This window comes from Lathamus discolor, chromosome Z (genome assembly GCF_037157495.1).
Source record: "Lathamus discolor isolate bLatDis1 chromosome Z, bLatDis1.hap1, whole genome shotgun sequence".
NCBI classification, from domain to species: Eukaryota; Metazoa; Chordata; class Aves; order Psittaciformes; family Psittacidae; genus Lathamus; species Lathamus discolor.
The window spans coordinates 54,418,318-54,442,935 of record NC_088909.1 but is presented as its reverse complement, the minus strand read 5'-3'; the positions used below and the strand labels follow the sequence as shown (position 1 = coordinate 54,442,935).

General features: G+C 39.5%; 1 protein-coding gene across 12 annotated transcripts in view; it reads right to left on the bottom strand.

The window, feature by feature from the left end:
• ELAVL2 (ELAV like RNA binding protein 2) overlaps positions 1 to 24,618 on the bottom strand; it is a 94,824-nt gene that overhangs the window by 42,535 nt on the left and 27,671 nt on the right. For 6 of the 12 annotated variants that reach the window (XM_065662800.1, XM_065662798.1, XM_065662797.1 and 3 more), the window contains exons 2-3: positions 8,822 to 8,912; positions 6,205 to 6,445 (exon numbers count right to left, since the gene is read on the bottom strand). In XM_065662800.1, coding sequence (XP_065518872.1) covers positions 6,205 to 6,445; positions 8,822 to 8,893 — 313 coding nt within the window. In that variant the 5' untranslated portion in view covers positions 8,894 to 8,912. Of the gene's footprint in view, positions 1 to 6,204; positions 6,446 to 8,821; positions 8,913 to 13,284; positions 13,363 to 24,618 lie in introns of those variants that run through there. The other 6 variants (XM_065662802.1, XM_065662803.1, XM_065662808.1 and 3 more) reach the window with 4 other exon arrangements.

Genomic DNA, 24,618 nt, shown 5'->3' with positions numbered 1-24,618 from the left:
GCTGCACAGAAAGTAAAAGGGGCTAGAGCACCTCCCATACAAAGACAGACTAAGAAAGTTGGGCTTTTCAGAAAAGAAGGCTGCGTGAAGACCTCGCAGCAACCTTCCAGTATGTGAAGGGAGCTTACAAGGATGCTGGAGAGGGACTTTTCATCAGGGACTGCAGTGATCAGACAATGGGTAACAGGTTGAAACTTAAACAGTGGAAGTTCAGGTTAGATATAAGGAAGAAGTTCTTTACTGTGAGAGTGGTGAGGCACTGGAACAGGTTGCCCAGAGAAGCTGTGGCTGCCCCATCCCTGAGAGGGTTTGAGGCTGGGCTGCAGGAGGCTTTGAGCAACCTGGTCTAGTGTGAAGCATCCCTGCCCATGGCAGCAGGTTGGAACTGGATGATCTTAAGGTCCTTTCCAACCCAAACCTTTCTGTGATTTTTAGGATCCCATGGCCTCAGTTGTTTGGGCAGACTACAGTACAGCATTGTCCCCAGGTGTTTGCTCAGACTCTACACTAGAGCAGAGTACTCAACCAAGGAACTGACATCAGAGAGTCCCTCCTAGCATTGCACTGACTGCATATATATTGCGCACACTGAATTATGACCAGTGTTACTAGAACTACTACAGGTGCTAACAACAGGTTCTCTTTTAAAGAAAACTGGAGGATTTTACAAGCATATGATTATCCTAATCAGAGAAAAGTACAGGAGCTCTGAAGCCAAGAAAACTAAGAAATGTTCTGAAATTGTGAGGCTGAATTCCGGTTTGTTTAGCTAAAACTCTGCAAGCACCCCATGGTAAATGACAGAAACAAAGAACTGAAATCATGAAGATTATTCCACAAAGTGAAAAAAAAATATCAAGCATTTCTTTTCCACATGTACAACTGAATTTGCACTTAAGACAGTGGGCATTAAGAACTCATGTCTTTTTGTAAGGATACCACATTCATTGCTATTTTTACCTGTACCTATAATTATCATTTACCTATGTGCCATTTTTACCTACATTTCAGGAAATTAGGTCTAGAAAATGCATATTAAGTCCTACTAAGGTACATCTTAATTTTTAAGTAGCCTGTCGACAGCTGCTAAATCCATCTGCCTTGCATTAGCAGAAAGGCTGTGCTTTTTAAGTGCCTGAACAGGGGCAGCTTGATAGTTAGACTTCATACCATTTAAAAATTAAGCTAAAAATACTTCATAATTACACATGCTTAGTATTAGCAGTAAAATGTTATCTGCTGCTTTTAAATATGCAAAAGCCCTTAAACTAAACAGTTACGTAGAGCAGCCAATAACAATTCAGTTATGATGCACTGGGAACAGGATCTCCTACCTACTGTATGAAAATAATGAGTTCATGTGGTAGCTTTGTACCTTGTGTTTACATACATCTCTATTAGTCAAAAGCATATAAGAGTTAACAGACTCCAGAATATCTGAGCACAACGACTCATTCCAGACAGATTCTTTGGCTAGGAAGCAGAGGTAAGTGACATTCATGCCCCTGTATCTCAGATGCTGCTCTCTCCTCAACAGGATTCTCCCATAAAGGAACTCTTGCTCAGCACCCTTTAAAATCTTCCATTAGTATCAAGGTTTAATTTCTCTACCATCAGTAGAAGAACGGAACAGCTATCAGCTATTTTAAGTCTTGCTGAGAACACTTTCAGTGTTTTTCCATTAGTAAATGAAGTTTACTTGCTCAGCTAATGTTACCTTAACAGCAGGTTGTGCCCATGAACTGTATACTTGGGTATGGCCAACAGGAATCTTTGGCAGTTCAGCTCTCTACCCTAACTACTTCACAATTGAGTAAAAATCAGTACAGGACACAAACTTCATTGATAGCACAGTGCAAGGAATTACTTTGTTGTAACAAATTCCACACCATGGAAAAAATCGTTACTGAAACTACTAGAACAGCATTTTAGAAACAGGGCTTCAGACTCCACCCATAAAATCAGTAAATAAACTTCAGGGTGCCTCGCTTTCCTCCAATATATTTTCCACAGGCAGGGAGGCCCTCAAATTCAACTCATCTCAACCCTAAAGTATGCAGACAGCTTCAAGAAGCTGCAGCACTGCTATAACAAAGTCTCCAATGTACTCTAGTGTTGCAGATGTGACTGGAAACTGAATACTAAGTAGCAGGGTGGAAGGTAATTTGGTCCAAACCCACAGGATGCTCTGACAAGTATTTGGGTCAAGATGGCCATAGCCAGCCTTGATCCCTTTGAGTTCCAACAAATGGCACTGGTGACCCAGTATACAGAAGGCTTATTTAAGTCTTAAAATTTCCTAGTTGATCACATCAGTGGGGTAAGGTCTTGAACTCTTGATACTGCCTGCTAATATTGACAGATAGGCTAGAATTTCTTTTTCAAAGCCAGGCTGGATGGGGCTTTGAGCAATCTGGTCTAGTGAAAGCCGTTCCTGCCCATGGCAGATGAGCTTTAAAGGTACCTTCTAGCCCAACCATTCTATGATACATTAAAAACATTCTTCACTGATGAGAAATGGTTCACCTATGCATTTTATTTCACCCACCAGTGAAGATACTGCCAGATTTATTAGTGTTCCAACACTGGAGCCGTCTTACCTGCCTGGAAAACAGCTCTCAGTTCCAGCATGTCACAAATTAAGTCAAAGGCAGACCTATGCTTTCCCCGTTACCAATTTTCATTTGCAGTATAGCCTTTATGAAAGTGTATTTCAGCTTTCACTGAAAAGTTCAGGGGAGTTCAGAGGTATTACCAGGTACCTAACACTCAGGAGATTTCACTTCACCAATAATTACTGTTTTAACTAGAATTAAACAAATACAATTAAGCAATTCACACTAAATCTTACTTCACAGAAACTTTGTAACAATACCTGTTCTGATTTGTAGAAATAAAAGGAAAAATTTGCTTTTCAAGAACTCCCTGTATAAACCTGAAAATCAGTAAGAACGAGACTGGAACTAGAGCATTCTCTCTCCAGAATCCACAAAACACTAGGTAATCTTGCTCCAAACTACTTAAATCAGAAATAACAATGTAGTCTTAAGGTCAGATGCTACATTTCTCATTTATACTAAAACATTTCAGAACAAGGCTGAGGCAGTGCTTCTGCTGGCATCTGAATGAATGTGTGCCTCAAAGCTGAGGAGCTACTAATAAAGTAGAAACACCAATTTTATCTCCATTCCAACAGTGGTTGTCCTCTTCCACTAAGAGCACAATTAAAAAAGTCAGGATTCTTCTTAGGCACCACTTTATGCTATACAGAAGACATCACATCTTCAAACAAGAGTTCTTCCATTGTCTTGCTTCATTTTATTCCTAGGCAAGGAGTCTTTAGACACTAAGTAGGAGCAATGTGCACTTCTAGCGTGTATAACATCAAAACTATCATGTGTAGATGCAGGCAATTTGCACATCCATCATTAAAAACTTGAGGCTCACTTCTGTGTATCTGCAGCAGCCTTTTAACTGGAAGAAGCATGCAATCCTTTATATAAGGAATGATAGACATATTAACTCAGATCTGCAAGACAGATAAACACTTTGAATAGCCATTCCACTAACTGATGAAGCACGAGTTACCTCTTAGCTGTTTCCTGTCCTTTTGTTCCCAGAGTGCAAAGTAGAAGACCTTTTGTTTCAAAGCACAGAGGTCATTACCTAAAGAGAAGGCAGACTTCTTTTCTGCATCAACCAGCCTTCAGCGGAAGACAGCAAGACGTGGCATCGGCAGAGTCTAGTTTTCCTGGTGCCCCAAAGCACATTCAGTACTGCTCATGTTCAGTGAAAGAGCAGGTATTACTGAGACAGTAAGTTTGGCATAGCCCAAAGGAGCAAAAATCAGTGCTATCAGTGGCCAAGGATACCATGCTGAAGCATAGTACTACACAGATTTAACCATTCCAGTACTTAACAGCTTAAAAGCAAGCCACCTGCTATAGGAGAATGTGCTGGTCATTCAGATTGAAAGTGTAGGCAAAGCAGCCTTCCTTTGTAAGCATGGAAGTCAGCCAGAGACTATTCAATAAGGAGGCCAAATCAACAGTGTTGGGCTTTAAGCAGCCTCTTAGCTTGACTCATTTTGTGCCCCTAAATGGTCTCTTCGTCTGGGAGAGTAAGTTGTCACAATCACTAACTGAAATGAGGAACTGCTATGAAGCATGGCCTAGTGAATTCATCAAAACAAAGGTATTTATTTTGGCCACCAGCTTTGGTAAGTCTTACACTTCAGGCAGAATGCCCTTGTTTTGGGGAATTCACTTTAAAATAAACCGTGAGTACAACAGTCAGAAAAGATCAAGACTTAAAAAAATCCCAGTCTTGCAGTCTCAGAAGTACAGCATCACCTTTTTAGGCCCCAGTATGGGCATCTACCTTTCTCTTTAGTTTCTACTTTGTAAGGTATCTGAAGTCAAGCATAACTAACTGACACTGTACAGGGCTGAACTGCAGGAAGAAATAGGGCATGAGAATCCACCTTGTGACTGGGAACACACAAGTGCAGTCTGACAACAAAACTGTTTTAGAGGACAGTAGCTAAGACCTATCATCAGGAGTGACCAGTGACAAAAATATCCCTTTATGTATAACAGGTTATTCTCACCACGCACAAGTAAAAAACTTAAGATATGATCTCAAATGCTGCCTCCATCATGCAGAGAATAACAGATGTCAATTACTTAGTGTCCTATCAGTATTTTCTTTAACAGGTTTGAACACTAGCAATTAAAGTAGTTTTTTATTATTCAGAAAAGTACAGGTTCTGGCTAAAATCAGTCTCACTGGGCAGCAAACTACATGGTCAAATTTAGGAGATGAGATCCCTAATTTATGTCCCCTGCTCATTCTCAGCAGGTACATATGCAGATGAAGTAAACATCTGGGAAATATCCCCTTTGGTATCTTTTTGCTGCCAGATTCTTGATTACGCATCATCCTTGTACTGATGACACAGCATCTGAACAAATGTAGGAAAAGGTGTCGTTAAGTTTCCTGTCATGCTAGGAGCAGATAAATCATCAGGACTAGAGAAGAAAGCTTGTGCTGCATGCCAAAGACAGGTCCTAGGGTGGGTAACAGAGCTGCCTGAAGGATTTTAGGCCTTGTCCCTTCACTATTAATGTATGCAGCTGGGAAAACACATCTCTCCAGCATACCTCAAGCCATCACCATAAACACATCAAGTGTAGTAGGGGCTGAAGCAACACTACCTGTGTCCTTTCCACTTCCCACTGCTGCTGCTTGGGGAACATCGAGTCAAAGTTTATTTAGTGTGAGCAAAATGCCCATGTTTTGACACTACTTTTTGGTAATAGGAAATATTAACCCCTAAGCCCTTAAACCGAAGCATAGGAGAACATGCAGCCTCAAAGAGCTGTAGTCTGAACACAAAGAAGCTAACCAGCATATTCAGGTGTTGCAATCAAGAACCCAAGCTAAAACTGTGTTCTTGAAAGATGGATATTTGAAGACTCTGGGGGAAGGGGTGAGAAAAAAAAACCAACAGGAAATCAAGTACTGAAGTCAACATTTCTGAACAAACCCAATAAAAATGTTGACCCAACTGGTACATCAATGTTTTTTGAGAAGGCTTGGAGTTGAAAAATGGAGATGAGAAATTGAAATTTCCAATCATCCTTTTATTCTTGTTTTAAAGTGCTGGCATCCATCTGGTAGTTCTTTCAAAGGTAAAAAACTGGTCTAACACAGTCAACCTGTACACACCAGCTATTGGTAAAATAAAGTACCAACACATCATAATGAAGTTCATACTTACACTGTATTGATTCAAGTATGCATCCTCAAGAAAGTGGCTGAAGTGCTCCAATACAAAAGCAGCTTCACCTATGAAGTAAGGTAGTCTGCCCTCTTCACAAGGTACAAATTTACCTACATCCATGCAAAACAAAGTTTTGCATCAACTAGGACTACGGAAATAATTACTCCAAATATTTTCTTCAAAGACTCTAAAGCTCATAAGATTTAAATACCCTGTTAGCATTTACAGTACTCAAACCTGATTAACTGCAAACACTTAATTTTGGGGTGCAGAATCTAGATAATGAACCTAAGCTCCTTCTGACTAGCAACACCAGCATTATTTCCTTCTGCCTTTATTCCAAGATTTAAGTTCAAAACATCATTTGACAGCTCACAGCTTAGAAAATGAAGATAGAGAAAATTCCAAAAGGAACATACCTGTTATTTTGTCCCTGACAAGCTTGCAGGATTCTATCTCACCAATACTGCCAAAGAGACTCTTCAGTTCCTCTTGTGTCATGTTTTGTGGAAGGTAGTTGACTATTAAATTGGTCTTGCTGTCTTCTGCATTCCCAGAATCAACTGGTGATGAGCAGCTGTTTATGGTGTTTGAACCATGGGTTGTGTTATTGCAAGTTGGGCCATTAGACAGTTGTGTTTCCATGGCAGCAATTACCTGCTGAAAAACAGAAAACAAGAACCATCAAAATTCATATTTCACCATCTATTAGGAAAGATCAGACAAGAATCTGCAGTATTTGTCACTAGGCAAGGCCATATTCTGCCTCTATAATGCAAAAGGCTCTACTAATACAGAAGGTTTTATAACTGTAAGGCAAAGCAATACTTCAAAAAGCTTACAGGCAAATAAACTTGCCACAAAACTTTCTATGATCCCTCTTAATGAAGTCAGCAGCCAAAGCTTAGTTTTCATCGACCCACATTCCCTACATTTAGTGGCATCACAGCCTTTCTAGTTACCAAGCAGAACTGGTCTGTTGCGAGGGTAAACAGTTCTATTAACTTACAACTAATAACTGAAATGATATGAAATATAGCTTTTAAAGTTATAGTATTTGGTTATTTTCAAGAAGAGGTGGGTGTTAACTGTATCATGAGCCTATTTCTCATAAGCAATAGCAGAATGCAAAAACAAAGATCAGCAATTGAAAGAAACAGAGATATATGGATGTGCTGGGATAGAAAGCAAACTCCTCCTTGATAAACCTCTAGGTCAACCTTCTGTCACCAAAGGTTGTAATTAGGTCTCTAAATGCTTTTGGTTAAACTGACAGTCCCTGGTTCTCACTTCTTCCCTCCCCCTGCACCCTGACTAAAGTTAAAAATTTGATACTTTAACTTGATCTACTTTTATACATCAAAATAAGAGAGTGATCACCACTCCAGGAACTACCATGTTTCACCCCAACTGACTATATGATTGGCAGATACAGTAGCAATCACTTGGAGAACTGTTAGGATTTGCCCACAATCTACCACTGCCATCTCAGTCAGTCGCTGAATGGTAACAGTTGATAATTACATAGATTTTTAATTGCAGACTAACATGCAGGCCTTGGTCAGCCTACCTACCCTGTCTGAGACCAACCACACAAGACAACATCCAAAAGGAAATTCACAGAATTTATTTTCCAGTAATAAAAATTTCAACACAGAAGCAAGACTCAGCAAAAGAAGTTCACTAAAAATATCTAGAAGTCACTGAAATCTCATATTGAAATTTCTAGGAGGGCTTCTCACACGAAGTCTACTGTAATATCACAGTGTAATGTCAAGGACCTCTGGAGATTATCTAAGCGTCCCGTTCAAAGCAGCATACCCTGATTAGGTCAACTGTACTCAAGGAACCTAAATTGAAATTTCCTAAAAATATAAGAGAAGCTAAATTGACTGTCTTTAAACTACAATTCAGACATCCTTGGGAACACATGTTTTGCATACAGAAGTATTTTCCAAGATACTACTTCAGCACAAGAAAGGGAAGATGCATCTATTAAGAACATTTAATATAAAAATCTGATCTAGTTTTCCTGAGGAGCTAGGAACTGGAACAACAGTTCCTTTGTGACAAACTCCAAGTGGTAACCTGCTTCTGGCATTGATAAAACAAGTCTGCTGAGAAGATGAGAAAGTAGATGATCCTAATTAAGACAAAATTACTTTTCAAAACACTAGTATATCTGGCAGAGCTAGTAGCCACAAAATGCTGTGCTCTGACTGAGGCTCTCTAGAATTGCTTTTCACGCCCTCACTCTCTTTTTCTCAAATTTGAAGTGTTCATTGATCAAAATTAGCAGGATTTAGCAAGGACAACAAACAATCCTCACTTAATTGCATATTTGGTTTTGTGTTCAGGTGGCAAGAATGAGATCCTATGCCAATATTCAAGTGAACAGGTGCAGTAGCCTGTGTGTGCTGAAATTACAGCATTTCTCAGCTATAGAACCATCTGCTCTGAACAAACTGATACTAATATGTTTTACAAATAACGCATATTTCATTGATAAGTTGAATACAACTGTTCATAAAACACGAAGCACATCAGCAGTTACTATTTCCCACCCAGAAAAATAGTTTGATATATATTTACAGTTTTCAAACAATTTCTTAGAGCAAGATTTGTAAATATATTTTTAAAACAGTAATCACAAATAACAGTATACAGGTTTTTTTACATTATTGCTATTTAGTATTCAGACCATACCAAAACCATTTTAGTACAATACTACTCTTAATCATCCACCGAGTGATTTGGGTTCGTACTGCAATCTAATTGCCATTAGAAGAAAGGCAAGTCACCGCCCTGTAAGTTCTACAGGAGATCACCATATTGCATAAAAAGTTGTCATGACACACCAGTGTGCTCCAGGCTCTCACAGATTAGGGACACAACCTACAGCCTATAATGAAGTGTCAAACAAGAGTTAACACAAGAGTTAACATTCCAAATGGAAGATTAAGGAGTTTGGTATGGCCTCAGCACTATTAACATGTTACAAAGTATCCTGCAGAATTTAAGAAAAGACCCACAGACCCCAGTCCAAGGCTCTGCTGCCCACGAACCACTTCTAAGCAGAGAAGCCACATCACACAGTCTGACTGCCATGTTAGTTTGGAGTTGCCGTCTGCAATATGGACACAAAAAGTACCATATGTTAGATTAGCAAGATAATGCAACAAATCAGTTTGTACAAATTTACAGTAATTGCATTTATATTCCCAGCACGTCCATGCAGTGTGGCTTAATTGGATTTGAGGCAATTCCAATCTAATCTTTCCAAATTAAGTTCTAAAGTAATTTTTCTTACATAAGAAGCTTATTTTTAAGAAGATGAAAAAGATATTGCAGTCTAGTTACCCCTGCATCTACCCTGGAAACTACTTCCAGAACCACACCATGCCTAAAAGGAACTACATCACAACATTTTTTAAACCTTTAAGACTGAGGGGGAACAAAAAAACCCAAACAAACCCACAAACAAACAAAATAAACACCCCCCCCAAAAAAAAACAACCACAAAAACCCCACCAAAAAAAACCACAAAAAAACAAAAACCGACAAGAAACACCCCCCACAATGAGCCCATTAGCACATAAAATGCCCATGCAGCATTCAAAAACAATTCCCCTTACATGCCCTTCCCAGCCCACAAGAAAAATACATATACAGTGAACTACTTTGCTAAAGAATCCAGTCTGTTCTTAAAATTCTAGGTTTTAAAAAAATTAAATTCTTGCACAGACAGTATTCCACAATTTCCTTGCAATAATTGTTTAAGAGTACCACTGGACATACAAACGGCAGTAGCTGATTTCTCAAAAATGGAGTAACTGAAGCAAAATATGCAAGAAATAGCTCTTCATAAGGGTATTTTTGTCCCCAAGCACACTGTCTGCTTTTAGACACCATTGCAAACCCACTTGGATTTGAACTGAATAGTGCTAGGAGGATACTACAAAAGCTAATGGGCCATTTACAGATGATTACAAGTATTCCAGATGTTAAATATAAGCACAATGGCACAAACAGGGAGACTCCAGGCTGCTGCCACAGCTTCAGACCCCTGTAAATACAAGAGATCCTTCTCACCTCTGGTTAGCAGATGAGCCAAGTCTAAACGTTACAAAAATCACAAGGACTCAGATTTTAGAAGGCTACTGCATCCAGTGTTTATAAACACATGCCTCAAAACAACTTTGCCTGTTTTAAACTAGTGCAAATTAGTCTTCATTTCAGTTTGCTATCAAAGTAAATACGGCTGGCTGACTTCACATCTGGTCTTTATTTCTAACTTAGATTGATAAAGGCCCTTAACCATTTCATTATGAAAAATACTGAGACTTTTGTATCAGCTGCTAACTTGAAAGCCATTCTCTCGTCTCAACCCAAAAACAACAGTAACATTTTCACTTCTTAAGTATACACTCTCCATTATATACAGGCAAGTATGTGTGATGAACTGTTTATTATATGAAGAAAAACTGAAAGCCTCAACTGACTACTTTCAAGTCCAGACAAGCTTTAATGAGACTCCATTAAAGTAGCAGTTTACAAAATTCTCTGCCCTACAGAGACAGTTACCTGTGTAAGATGATACATTTGGATCACTATGGCTCTCAGCATAGCAGCATGACCAAATAGATTATTTGCTTCTTGTGAGCCACTGGCTGCAGACTGAAAACTCTAGGACAGTTTACATGTGTGCAGAGGACTTCACAGTACTTGCTACATAGACTTCACTGTGCACAGGCATCACAGCACATCTCAAAAAAGCAAAAAGCACATCCCAAGAAGTACCTCCAGCTTGCGTAACATCTCCACTGAAGTGTTCCACAAGGTACTTACACTAGACCTCCAGCTACCACAACATTATGTCTCAAGAACAGATTTTGCTCTACCAATCCTTTTACTGGTTTTATTACTTTCAAAGCTATACAGAATGGTGGTTTATATCTTATTTGGAAAACTAGAGTTCTTACACTTTTATTTACATGTCTACCTGACCCAACAAAAGATGATAGCTAATTACACCAAAGAAAAACAAATGTAATTTAAAAATGTTTTTAGTCTGAACACTTTAATTAAAATGGCACATTAACACAGAATTTGAGCTGTGAATAGTTTCCAAAAATGTTGTAGAATACCAAACTACTGAAGAGTAACTACTACCATGAAAAAAAGCTAATACAGTTTTGACTATTAGCTTCAAAGACAGTATTACATTTTGGATTATCAAAGTAGCTCAGCAGTTACCACATTCAAAACCTAAATCAGTAAGTTCAGGAAACAGGGCTCTATGCCTGTTCAAGAAATTTGTCTTAAAATACATTCAGATTAAGAAGAGAACAATTAAGTGAAGTTGGAAAGAGAAACTCTGCTTTTTCTTTACAGTCCTGAAAGAAGCCAGAACTGAAATTAATCAGTTCAGCAAACAGTGTTGCCCTTTATTAAAACACAGCACATGCCATTCATCTGCCTGTCGATAACTTACTTTTAATTCACCAAGCACAGTCAAGATTTTAAATCCAAACACTCTTAAACACTGCTAGTGGCCTTCACTGAATCCCAGTTTCTGGGATTCCCAGCTGCAGTTTACGTAAGTCATAAGTAAGGTCCACCTAGCAGAGAAGCAAGTAGGCTTTTTTTGTTTTTAAAGGCCAAAGACACCAAGAGTTAAAAAGCCATATGGTTTATGCAATCAGTTCTAGTTGCCATAGAACACAATTCCAATTATATCAACAGTTCATTTTTATGAGAGCTTTAGAAAATAAAGCAGCACTAGCAAGCTGGAGACCAACAAAACAATCAGTACTTCTACTAATTTTCCCTGCAAAACACATATTTTGCTATGTCATATACTCAACTGGTGATCCTCAGTTGAAAATGGAAGCTGAGGCTGAATTGTGGCACAACCAAGGTGAGGTGAGCACACAGAAAAGCCTTCAACTACCTACCACCTCAGGTGCAAATGCTGAAGAAACCTTCAGTTCATCACACTTCTGGCCAAAGCCTACCACCTCTTTTGATTCATACATGCACATCCCCATCATAGAGGGAAAGAAAATATTTCACATCAGTTTTATAGGCAGAATTTAATCCTAAAGACCTCATAAAAAAACATCCTGCAGACATGTCTACCCTGATCATTACATGGTGATTACAGAAAACAAAAATCAGCACCCTGAATTTAAGTGTCCAGACACCAAATATTAAGCGCATCTGCCTTCTCCAAAAGGCTACCACTGTTCAGAAGCAACTGAAGCTGCACCATGAAATGCCTCCAGTCTCAAGGGCCACAGCTAGATAGAATGCTCTTGATAAAATACTGAGATGCTACACATGCTCCAACAGATGCTCCTGAAGAAGCGTTACACCAGGAGACCTTCAGAACATGCTTTAGAATACAGCATTTGCCATCTTGCCTCTTACTTAGAGATAGTGCAAAGGAAGCACAGAACAATTATCACACATTGCTATTTAGCTAAGCAGATGTTACATGTTTCTTTCCCCATGGCCATGTACAATGACTGCTATATCCTTCAGATATGAAGTCTAAACCAGAACTTTAGTCTCAGTTTGTAATACAGTTGAGGGGGTGTTGTGTTGTTTTGGATTTTTGTGTTGTTTTGGTTTTTTTTTTGGGGGGGGGGGGGGGAAGGTGTTGGGTTTTTTATTTAAATACCTAGTGTTTTTTAGAGGATTTATGCCCCCTACTTTGACTCACAAGAGTAATAAATGCAGTTTAGCAAGGGCAAGCTGTCTGTCATCTGTGAGGAGTGCTGATGAACATCTTAAATAGAAGAAAAAAAAATAAAAATCACCATTTTTTGAGGTCTCAGTGAAAGGCAGTAGCCCTGACATAACCTAGATACTGAACTTTGCTTTAAAAAACACAACTCAGTAAAAAAAAAAAACACTAAAAAATACTGAAGTGCGCAGTTATTTGAACAGCCTCAATTCTTGAAAAGCAGTAAAAAGGAAGCATTATCTTTACTAGCCTGTTAATTTGAAGGGTTCTTTCTTCAAAGAGTCAAGTAACTTGCATCTGCATGAATGCGCAGCCTTATTTCATGCATACTTGAAAGAGCTCTGTACAATAAAAGATAGCACAGGCTGTTGCACTCAGTATATGCAAAAACTGCTACACAGGCTACTAGAACACCCCGAACTTCATGGGTAAAGGAACCTACAGGCCAGAGGACATCTCTTCAGTCATTCACCTTGCTTGTCAGAATGAAACACTATTCATGTTCAGTTTCCCTGTAGGAAGGACAGTTGTCAAGAGAGGGCTTGATGGTTACCCTTATGACCACATGCTAACAGCACATATTGTGCCTGGTGAGCCTGCACAAATAGTGCCAACTCCTTAGCCTGTTTTCAGTTATTTTAAAGCAGTATAAACCAGCATTTCTCCATTACAGCCCTCCCCAGCTGCATGTCCATTCATTTATGTCATTCCCTCCATTACACTACTGGGAAAAAATAAGTTAAGTCACCTGTAGCGCAAACTAAATTAGGGTAGTGCTCCAGGAGATGACTCACTCAGCCCAGGAGAACCAACAAGTATCTCTTGATTTATGCAAAATTATGAGGAAAACCTGTTATACAATAGAGATCAAAGGAGAAAACAGTCACAGAAAGCTTCAATTAGCTTGTGATAAGGTAGTCTCAAATTTTTCAAAGATACTAATACAAACACAGGCAACTCTTAAGACCAGAATTCCGAAGTCCTAACAAAACAATAAACCCAACTACATAATCTCTTTTAAGGTGGCAGGTTAAAAGGAAAAAAAAAAATCTTTTCATACTGGCTCTCACATGAATCACTTAAGTAATACCGCTTAGCACTTCTAACACACAAAGGCATCATGAGAAAGTGAGTGGAGATGGAAGATGGGTATGGAAAGTCATATGGGATGTAAGGATTTTAATTCAACCATGTTATCAGTGCTGCAAAAGTTAATACACAAAAGCTTCCAGAAAGGATGGAGAAGCAGGACAGACTTCCCCATTCCAGACAGGCAGCGAGAAGACAAGTGGACAACTGCAGACAGCTGCACAAGAAACAGCCATGAGTACTGTAAAAAATATTAAGGTATTGTTTTTCCAGTTGGCCACAGCACAAAGTCTGCTATCAGCAGAAAAGCTTGATAGTGCTGGTGACTGCGCTTAAAAGCACAAGGAAGAAGATGCAACTTATATACTGAATGTAAAAATGTATAGTGAAGGCTAAAATATATATGCACATGAAAATTATCTCCACACAGCATGCAATGTTTTTGGAAACTCTTAGCATTCCTGACAAAAAAAAAACCCTTAAGAACCATGGGGTGCTCTAAAAAGCCATCACATTAACACTACCAGTGTATTAGGAAAGGAGCCAGCATTATGACTTGCAAGCAGTTCTGAAAAAAATAATGTATGTACAACAAGGTTGAGGACATTATTTGACAATGAGAGTAACCTGGCAACCACACAGGAGCTTTTCTGTCTGATTGCAATTCCCATCTTATGAGCTAGGGTGAAAGGAGGGAAATGCACAGGCTAATCTAACTTATTTTAGAAAAACTAGAAGTATTTACTCTAGTAGTCATCTAAAGAAAAACATCTACATTCTGTTAAATAATGAGTTCAAGTGAGACTCTAATAAAGTAAATCCATTTTTTAAGTTACTAATTATTCAGGACACATAACCACTTCTACCAATGTAACAACTTACTCCAGAGCAAGGGAGAATCAAAATGCAACATTAATTAGATTATGCTCAGAATGAAAGAGCTCAGCACAAAATTATATTCTAAATTATATTCTTTTTCAATATCCTATTTTAATTTTAAAAAGAGGAAACAATTAATTTTGCTGTATTTTAAAATCATAGCTAAACCTCAAGTTGGCCATCTAAACAAATTGCAAATGTTCACCAACAGTTCCACCAAAACTGTCAATGATTAGAAACAGGCACTGGTGCGATCAGACCTCAAACAAGCCTGAAATGAGATGCAAACAATTCCAGATTTGATCAGTACTTCAACTGAGACTGTTACAGAAAGGATATGCTTAGGTTTTTCAACTGTACCCTACAATTCACAAAACCTTGCCAACTACAACTTCCACTCTTAGTCATTTAAACACTTGTGCATGCTGTCCCAGTCTCAGGTGTGAGCTCTCAGCCTTCTAGCAAAGTGCTCTCCAAGCCAGTACAATTCTGTTAAAATGCATACGCATCCTGCAATAACAGTATCTTACTGCAGACATTTCCCTTCAGCCTTATACATTGCAGCCCTCTTGAGCCTACTGAAGATACCAGAAAATAGATTCAATGGGCTGAAAGAAGACAACTTGAGGACTCTTCAAATACAGCATCTTAATAGCTTAAAGGTTTTAAAGTCAACATCCACTTTCAGACATACAGCACCTGCTCCAATTGAACTGGCTAGAATGCACACTTCAATTTTTCAGTATTTACCTCACTACTCCTGTAGGACTGTGTAAGTTTTTTTCCCCCTTTTCACACTGCAGTAACATCCTTCTGCCCCACTGGAAAATTCAATAGCTTAAGTTTAATCAATAACCAGGAAAAGGAAGCAAACCAGGTTAGCCTGACTCTGAAGAGATGCCTAAAGTTAGAAAGACAGCTTCTTCCTAATCAAGAAAGCAGGTGACAACTTCAAGGCCTCCCACTACATTTACCCTCCCATTCCTCTTCCTAAAGAGCACAGCTGAAAAGTTCTGTCCCTCGTGCACTTAGCTTTCATCAATGAAAGGAACAGACCAGGAACACTTTTGCTCTGCTGCTTTTTCATAGTAGCACTCCTCTTGCTCACAGCTCCCTGGTAAACTGGGGAGATGGCTGGGCTCAAGACCCACTAGTATTGCAGACATTCTTCAAGTGGCATGCCTCAGCAGACTTAAGTGGCCAGATTTTGAGAACCTGGTATCTCCGTCATAGCCTTACCCTTGAAACTGCAGGACAAATTCCCTTGATGTCCTCCCTTCAGGGAAGGTTTTGTTCTCCGACAGTAACTTATCACAAGTGTTGAGTAGACCAAGGAAGTTGCATGACTGAATAGCCCTATCTTTTAAACCCTCATGCATGCAGCTACTCAGCTAAGCAACTGACACCCTTAATCCCACAGAGGGAGAAAGCCCAAGCAGCTGAAAGTCAAAAACCAGCAGCCTCCATGCCTTCCCCTTCCTCCATACCCTTCTTTACATGTCCCTTTGAAGTGGTGTCAGGCTGTGACACCGATGGGTCAAAGACAAAGCCTATGTACTGATATGCCTCCATTAGCCCAGACCAGCAGTGGCCTGACAGCCAGCTGTGGCACAGCATCCTTTTTTACAACCAAAGCTTATGTGCAATACAAAATATTCAAACCAAACTGAAGCATGCACCACTACATACAGATGCAACTAAGTAATTTTTGCATGGGAAAATTAATCCTTCCATTAAATCTTCTGGGAAGATCTTCACTAAGATAATAGCTCAACTAGCAAGACAGAGCAAGAGGCACCATGAAGTCAGCATTACAGCAGGTATGACAGCAAGCAAACCACCAGAATAGTCCAGCACATGACATTGTCCAGAACTGCTTCAATGACCTAGATTCACATTACAGATCTTAACCACTATTCAAACACTAAACACCTGCCTGTCCTCATTGCTGAAAGGCTTCAAGTATCACAAAAGGCAAAAAAGTAGGAATTTGGTGGCACCAACTGACTTGAGCTGCAGTACCAGTTGTTTTTCTCCTTCTCAGTAGCTGGTGCAGTGCTGTGTTTTTGATTTGCAGCCTGGGAACAGCACCGATAACACCAATGTTTTTAGTTGTTGCTAAATAATGTTTACTCTGACCAAGGACTTTGAGACTTATGCTCTGTCAGTCAGGGAGGAAGGGAAGGCAGGAGCAAGCAGAGACGGGACACCTCACACAAACTAACCAAAGGGGTATTCCATACCACAGCACATCATGCCCAGTATATAAACTAGGGGGAGTTACCCAGAAGGGCTAGATCGCTGCTCAGGTGGGGCTGGGTACTGGTCGACAGGTGGTGAGTGGCTGTATTCTCTTCCCTTGTTATTTCCCTTATCATCATTATTATTGGTGGTAGCAGCAGTGGTTTGTGTTATACCGTAGTTACTGGACTGTTCTTATCTCAACCCATGGGAGTTACATTCTTTCAATTCTCCTCCCCTCCTTCTGTGAGTGGGTGGAGGAAAAAGTGGGGGTAGTGAGCAAGCAGCTGCATGGTTCTAAGTTACAGGCTGGGCTTAAACCACGACAGAGAGCCAGGCATGAGACTGGTTCAGAGCCCAAAAGTAACTCTTCAAACACATTTCCAGTCAGCATTTCCTATCCTCTTCAGTCAAAAGCAGCTCAGAGTTCACTTATAGGTACGAGTCTTCCATTACTTCTTCACTTCAACATTTAAGATCATCTGGAAAGAGTGAAGAGATTTAACAAGCCATTCTTGTGTAACAATTCATAATGAACCGATTAAAAAAAAAAACAAAACAGCCAAAGCCTGTTTAGTCTGAACACCTATTACAGATAAAGGCTGACTATTCAATCTCAAGTAGTATTCTTTATAGTATGAAGTGAATAACCACATCTTTTAGAAAAACAATCTTAAGGGCAGCTATAACTCCAGGACAAGGAAGTTACTATGGTTCCATGAATGCAGCACAAAAGCTTCCAGTAGCAGATGAAGAGAACTTCCTTTCTTAATCCTGCTATGCCATGAGTAATGAATAATGCAACACTGACATAACACGACAGATCCATATGCTATACTTAGTTGACTTACATGCAGAAACCTGTAATTCAGCTGAAAATGCAGACGGATACTTAAATTTTATGATTTTAATTTTGATTTGGATTTCAGTCAGCACAGAAATCTTATAGCCAGGTCTTAAGGTTTCTGAACTTTGTGGATGGGAATCCCTACACATTCAAATTCAAGGACAGAGAAACATAGCAGCCATGATGCCAGAACCCTTTGTTAAACCTCTAAGAATTGTATACATTGCAATTAATACTGTTAATCATATTTTCCCATCATTCTGTCCAGAAAATATGTTTCTGGACCCATCTGGCTTCCATACATTCTTGCTCTCTCCTAACCTTTTGATCACAGAAGGATATAGCTAGTTTGTCTTCTACCTCTTAATGTTTTCCAGTACTACAACTTCCATTAAACTATACATCAGCATACTGACTTCAGAAACTCTTGTGTAGGTTAGCCCATGTAAGGAACATTTTTATTTCATTCCTATGCTATATTATCCTATTCCAGCCATTATACCCAGACCTATTAAAACTTGAACTCAATATATTTATGCAGTCAGCATTTTGATTAGCTTTGTCTAAAGCACTAAACATTGTATATGCACATTACTGAAATATGGACCTTGTAACAGCAAATTCTAGATTAGGTAATTCTCTATGAAATTAGTTTTGAAAAGCTGACTTCACTGTCTTAAGAGGTTTTCAGGAGATTTGTCATTGCATCCAAACACTGAAATAATACCCCATTTCACAGAAAAACTAATTATATGCCTAATTCAATAGCAAGACAAACAGTAGTCACATAAGTGCACCACTGCAACCAAGCTCCCAAATAAATTGGGAAAGATATGATACCAAGTATTTTATTCTCTTGTGCATATCTTCAAACTTTAATATCAAAAGAAAAAAAAAAGAGAATTGTTTACCAAGAAAGTTGGTAAGAAGTCTCAAGACAGCACATTAGCAGAAAACAAAGCCTAATGGCAAACAGCTCTTAATAAAGTTAAGGCTTTTCTGCCCTGTATCAATGCACATCAAGTTCTAGAAAGTCCCCTACACCCTCAAAACCTCCCTGTAACACATACCACAGGACAAAATAAGAGCCTGGACAGAGAAGTCAGATACACAGCAGCAACCAAAAATTAACTTTGATAAAAATCAACGGTAAAAAGTAAAAATATGACACTGATGCAATTCAACTTCATGTCCTTGCTTCCTGTAATAGGCTAACCTGCATACTTCTATTACCATTTTGCCACAGCAGTACACCAACTCTGAGGCACGGAGAAGGGCAGCCACTTTCTATCAGCACCCAAGTTTGAGATCAGGAAGTTAAGACCTTGCTTATCTCTAGCACCCTTTATAGCAGACCTATCAAATCACATTATTTGCCATGGCACCCAAAGGCTGAGCTCTGAAGTGCTGAAAAATACATTGAAATAAACCAGATGGTTTATTTTATGCTGTCACATCCCTCTGACATCGAGAGAGGAATTTGATTTTGGAAATTCATCTTTGTTTTGTAATGAACTACTTCTAAAGGAGCAACAAGTCCACTTTCATGGGGTGAACATTATGCTTGGGGAGAAAATGGTATGTCTTGAAAAACAGAATCAATAAATAAAGGCTGTTCAGAAACAGTATGTGTCTTCCATCACAGCACTTTCTTCTTGGAAAAAAAAAAAACACCAAAAAAACCTATGAGAGCAGTTTATACTCAGTCTCCTAAACTACGGGGTTCTTAAACACACGCTTTACCTGCATCAAGTTAAGAACACATTTTACTACAACTGGAAATGAAAGAGTAACCACTGGAGACACACTATCAACAGGTCAAAAGCCACCAATGCTCTGCGAAGTCTGAACAAACTGTTATTGTGAGTATTAAACACCTTGCTGGTATCAGATAGGGGTTCTCACTGTCCTTACCTGATCACACATTCCCACTGAATATAGACTACTGAAGTAGTTTATTTTTCCTTGTCAGAGTTGAACTTCCACAGATGCCATTTTACCCAAAAGAGGGCAAAATCAAGATACTGTACAAGTAAAACATGAAAAGCAGCATCCTGACACTGAGGAGCAGCCATCAAGCATCATTTGATGACAAAAAAAAGCCTGTAGTACAGTAATTATTTCCAATTTGCAAGAGGTCTACTATTGGTAACTCATCTCCCAAACCTATCAAACTGCCAGCAGAAAAACACCAGAGATATTACTTATGTCAGTTGCACACAGTTATGGGCACAGGTTGCAAGTTTAGTTATAGCTTTCTTTACTGTGCATCTTTAAAAGGAGATGCAACTGCTCTGTGAAGACTGTTCTGTTGGCATACAACAGCTTATTAGACAACATACTCAGCACAGGCACAATTCAAACATTTCTCCTGCATCTCTCAGCAGTTTGTGAACTCCCTACAGCAGCAAGAACAGCTACTGAAGTAGGATCTAGCAGGCACATCTCTGAAACGCCACTGAAGCTACAAATTCTCAGTGGGTTGCTGTAAGGTTAAACAACTGTATCAAACAGGCTTGAAACAGAGACAGCTGTTAAGACTAAAATTTGTTGTATTATGCACTGGTGTAAGATCAGGTTTTTTACATTTTGTTAACTCAGATCTAAGAGTAAAAAAAAAAAATCTATCACGAAATGCTGCTATATCCATCCTTACTAAATTCAAAGAAAATAACTACCTTTCCTCCTAGATCTGTGGACAATAACAGCAGCTTTCATTCAAAGCCATATGATGACTTCATCTAGTTGAAGAAACAGCTAAAAATGTTTAGGCACAGAAAGTGCTTAAACACAGAAAGGTTTTCAAGTAGCAGAGGCTGTCCTCACAATAAAGACATCCCATATGGTAACTATTTTAGGGCTGTTAAGTATCAGAGGTTAGAAAAAAAAAAAATCACATGGGTGTCTCCAAACTACCAGCTCCTCAGCTGATTTTCATCCTTTGCATAAAGAAACAGTAAGTTGGGATAATTTTTAGAGCATAGCTCAAAACTCAGGAACTGTTCCCTTCAAAGAGCATTTAGCTTCCATAACTAGACATTCTTTCTAGTAAAGACCTGAAAAGAAAGCAAGCCTGTAACTTCCAACAAAAATACCTACAGCTTTGGAACAGATCAGCTGATTTATATTTCAGCTGGTTCTAATTCACTGCACCTGCATCTAATGAACCACAAAGAAAAGCTTATTCCTGCAATAGCAGCAACACAGCTCAGAGCTCAATGCCTGAACACTCTCCAAATTTCCAGCATCCTGCAGTTAGCTGTACTCAGCATCAGCTACTGAAATATCTCTACACTGTAGCTAAGCATGTAAAACCAACATAGGCAATACCACACCCTGCCATTTGTAATCTCTTGGATACATTACCAAGGGGATATCAGACACGGTATGCTACCTGATAATGTTCAGATGGCTGCTCACAGAGAATGTCTGCTTTCCTCAATCCTTGAAGTACTCATTTGATTTAAACACTGAAGAACATAAGTCCTTGTAAAGACAGCTCATACAGACTTTGACAAGAGCTTGGGGTCAGCCACACTGAAGAGGTGAACAACCCAAGCTGCCTGCAGGCTTTTCAAGCTGTCCTTGTTTCAGCTGGAACAAGGTTTATTTTCTTCATAGTAACTGGTATAGTGCTGTGCTTTGGCTTCAGTCTGAGAATAATGCTGGTAACAGATATGGTTCAGTTAATGCTCAGTAGCACCCCAATCAAGGCCTCTTCAGTCCCTTGCTCTGCCAGGGAGGGAGGGCACAAGAAGCTGGGAGGAAGCAGAGACAGGACACCTGACACAAACTAGCCAAAGGGGTATTCCATACCATAGCACATCATGCTCAGTGTATAAACTTGGGGGAGCTGGCAGAGAGACACCATTTGGTGCTTACGGACAAGCTGGCTATCAGTCAGCAGGTGGTGAGCCCTTGTGTGTCATTTGTATTTTCTGATGTTTTATTTCTCTTTTCTTTGTTGCTCCCAATTATCATCATCAATATTATTGTTACAATAACTATTATTATTTTACTCCATTTCAATTATTAAACTGTTCTTATTTCAATCTGTGGGGTTTTTATCTTCTTCCAGTTATCTTCCTCATCTTACTCAAACTGGGGAGAAGTGAGTTAAGTAGCTTCATGGTGCTTACTTGGCAGCTGGGCTTAAACCACAACACAAGCTCATCTTTCCAACAGGTCATCACTATAGGTGATCTAAAAATACCACATCTTGATGCAAGCTGTACAAAAATCATAGAACCACAGAATGGATTGTGTTGGAAGGGAACTTAAAAGATGACCTAGTTCCAAACCCCCTGCCACAGGCAGGACACCTACTAAACCAGGTTGCACAAAGCCCCATCCAACCTGGCCTTGAACCTGCTGGTCACACTTCTGTTGATGCACTCCAGTATATGGCTGGCTTTCCCCAGGGTGAGCACACACTGACAGGTCATGTTGAGCTTCCTGTTGATCAATAAATATCCCCAAGTCCTCCTCTCAGGGCTGCTGGTGATGCATGAATCACCCAGCCTGTATTTGTGCTTGGGACTGCCCCACCCCAAGTGCAGGTCCTTGCACTTGGCTGATTAAGTTAAATGTTAAAGTTGTTGGCTAAATATTGGTTTACACAGAAATAATTTAGTGATTCCCACACTGAAATATGTACCAGCGTTATTTACAATTAAAAGAAGCATACAGTGCACACAGTCTCCATGACAGACTGGTAAACTCAAACATCAGAATACTGTCAGGTCTCTCCACCAGGAATTTCTCAAACATGAGCTTGAGTGGTTTATTGGTAACAGCTGGGAGTCATCCAGTTGGCCTTTGATATACTACACCACAAAGTGCAGTAATGGACACAGGCACTACAGAAGTGATAATATATAGTATTATATAGCAATTAACATAGTAAAATTAATTAGCTATTCTCACACAAAATCTAATCCCCCTAATACATACATTGGACTTCACCACCCTCCCATATTACCCACCAAGTGCACCCAGGTCCTTGGGTAAAAGCAAGCTCACAGATCGGCTTGCATTTTCCTGAGGCAGGAATAATCCAGACTGTTTTCCACATACTGCATATTTTTATGTGCACTACAGGATTAAAAGTCTCCCATCTCTTGTAACAGGAAAGTGATGCGTATGCTCAATACAAGAAACTTCACCAATTTACTCAACAGCTGCACTCCTTACTTCACAGCAGCATTTAACACAGTGTCACAAATCCACTGTGGAGAAACAGAATCAGTACGACAAAAATAATTTTGTTCCAGGAAATTTAATGATGAACTATATTTTAGTACTGCCATGAGCTATGAGCTTTCTACTTTATTAGTAAAAGAAAATACACAATTAATTCAGCATCCTTAAACAAACCCTTCAGAAGGAAGTCAAGATAAATGTCAAGGAAGATAGGTAGATCAACCACACATCAATCTGTAACACAGCAGCAGCAGCACCTCTGAACAGCCTTCCAGCTGAATAGACTAACAGGTATTTCAGTAGCAGGGTAGCATGCTCAAGCATCTCAGCCTAAAATTAAAAGGACTGTTTCCCCCAGAACTGCTCTTATATTCCTTTCCTCTTGATTTTTCACATAGCACCAGAATTATTTTACGTTCTATTTATCCATAATTTAAAAAAATAATCCTTAGCACTGTCTGTTCAATTAAATGCTTCCTCATAGCTAGCTTAGAATATAGCATGTCTTTCTACCTCTATCACCCTCTACAGGCTCCCAAAACCAGCAGAGGAAGTGCTGGATGGGAAACAGCCTTTGCACAGTAAATCAAACCAATATAAAATGGTAGAGAAAAAAAAAATGTGTAACAAAAATCCCACAAAACCCATCCTTAGTTCCAGTATTTTGAAAAGCAGTAAGCAGGGCAGTCTCTCAACTGTCACACCAGTCCGTTACATCCCAATTTGCTTACGCAAAGTACAGACTATTGTATTTCTCTACAGAATCCAGTATAGTAAGTGGATTATCTACACAAACTAACATTATTAGCAAGACTCTTCTCTGAAGCACTAAGTATGACACTGGGGGTGGAGTTTTGCATTTATTGAGACAGGTGGCAGGAAAGAAGCAGCAGGAATCTTTCAACAGACCTCAGAAAAGAGTAAGTGGTAGAAGTGATTCAGCTGGCTGAGAGAGCCCACTTGACAAGCAAGTGGAGAGACGTGGCATCAATTGTTTTGCAAGCCTATCACAGTTGGGTTACCTGACCCAGAATAAACTGCACTAGTGTAAGCTGACCTAGCAGATTTTGTTTACCTCAGGGAACAATCTGCTCCTCGGACTGCTTGTTCCTTCTGGTTTTCAGCAAAGTCCTTGTGATTCAGTGATTCAATAGCACATAACCATGGGATCTTGAGATCCCATTATACAGGGAAATGCTCTTACAACCACCTCCATGAAAACTTCAACCCACAAACTTGTGTTCCCCAACACTGGTGCTATGCTGCACAAGACTTCAAAACAAAGTATTAGTCAGGTTTTCTAGCTAAAAAAAGGTGCTCAGGAAAGCTATAAAAACACCCCCATAACACAAACTGAAGACAGAACACCTTAGCACTTTAATACTTACAAGAAGGAGCTTCAAGAAGAGGAGAATATCCCAAGTCAAAATTGGCAAAATGTGAAACTGCATCAGTACAAGTGATGACAGTGAGAAATTAATAAAATCTTCACCAGGTGAGCTCTAGGATACTGGGAGCCCTTCATTACAGTCTTTACTTCCAACCCTTGCGTATCTGAATGTTTCATTTACCCCCTTGAAAAAGTTATCAGTTACCGACCTCTACAGCCTGATATAGCTGGATGCGTCTCAACAGCTTTTCAGAAATGGATTTTAGACATACACTACCCCTCCCAAGTTCATTTCAGTGACAACAAGTAGTCAATCAAATCACTGCTCCTAGGAAGAGCAGTAATTTCCATCCTGTCTGGAAACCTGGTCTGCCCACACCACACTTTCTCTCTAGTTAGAGGGCTTTAGGAGCTTTCTGCACATCAACTTTGTC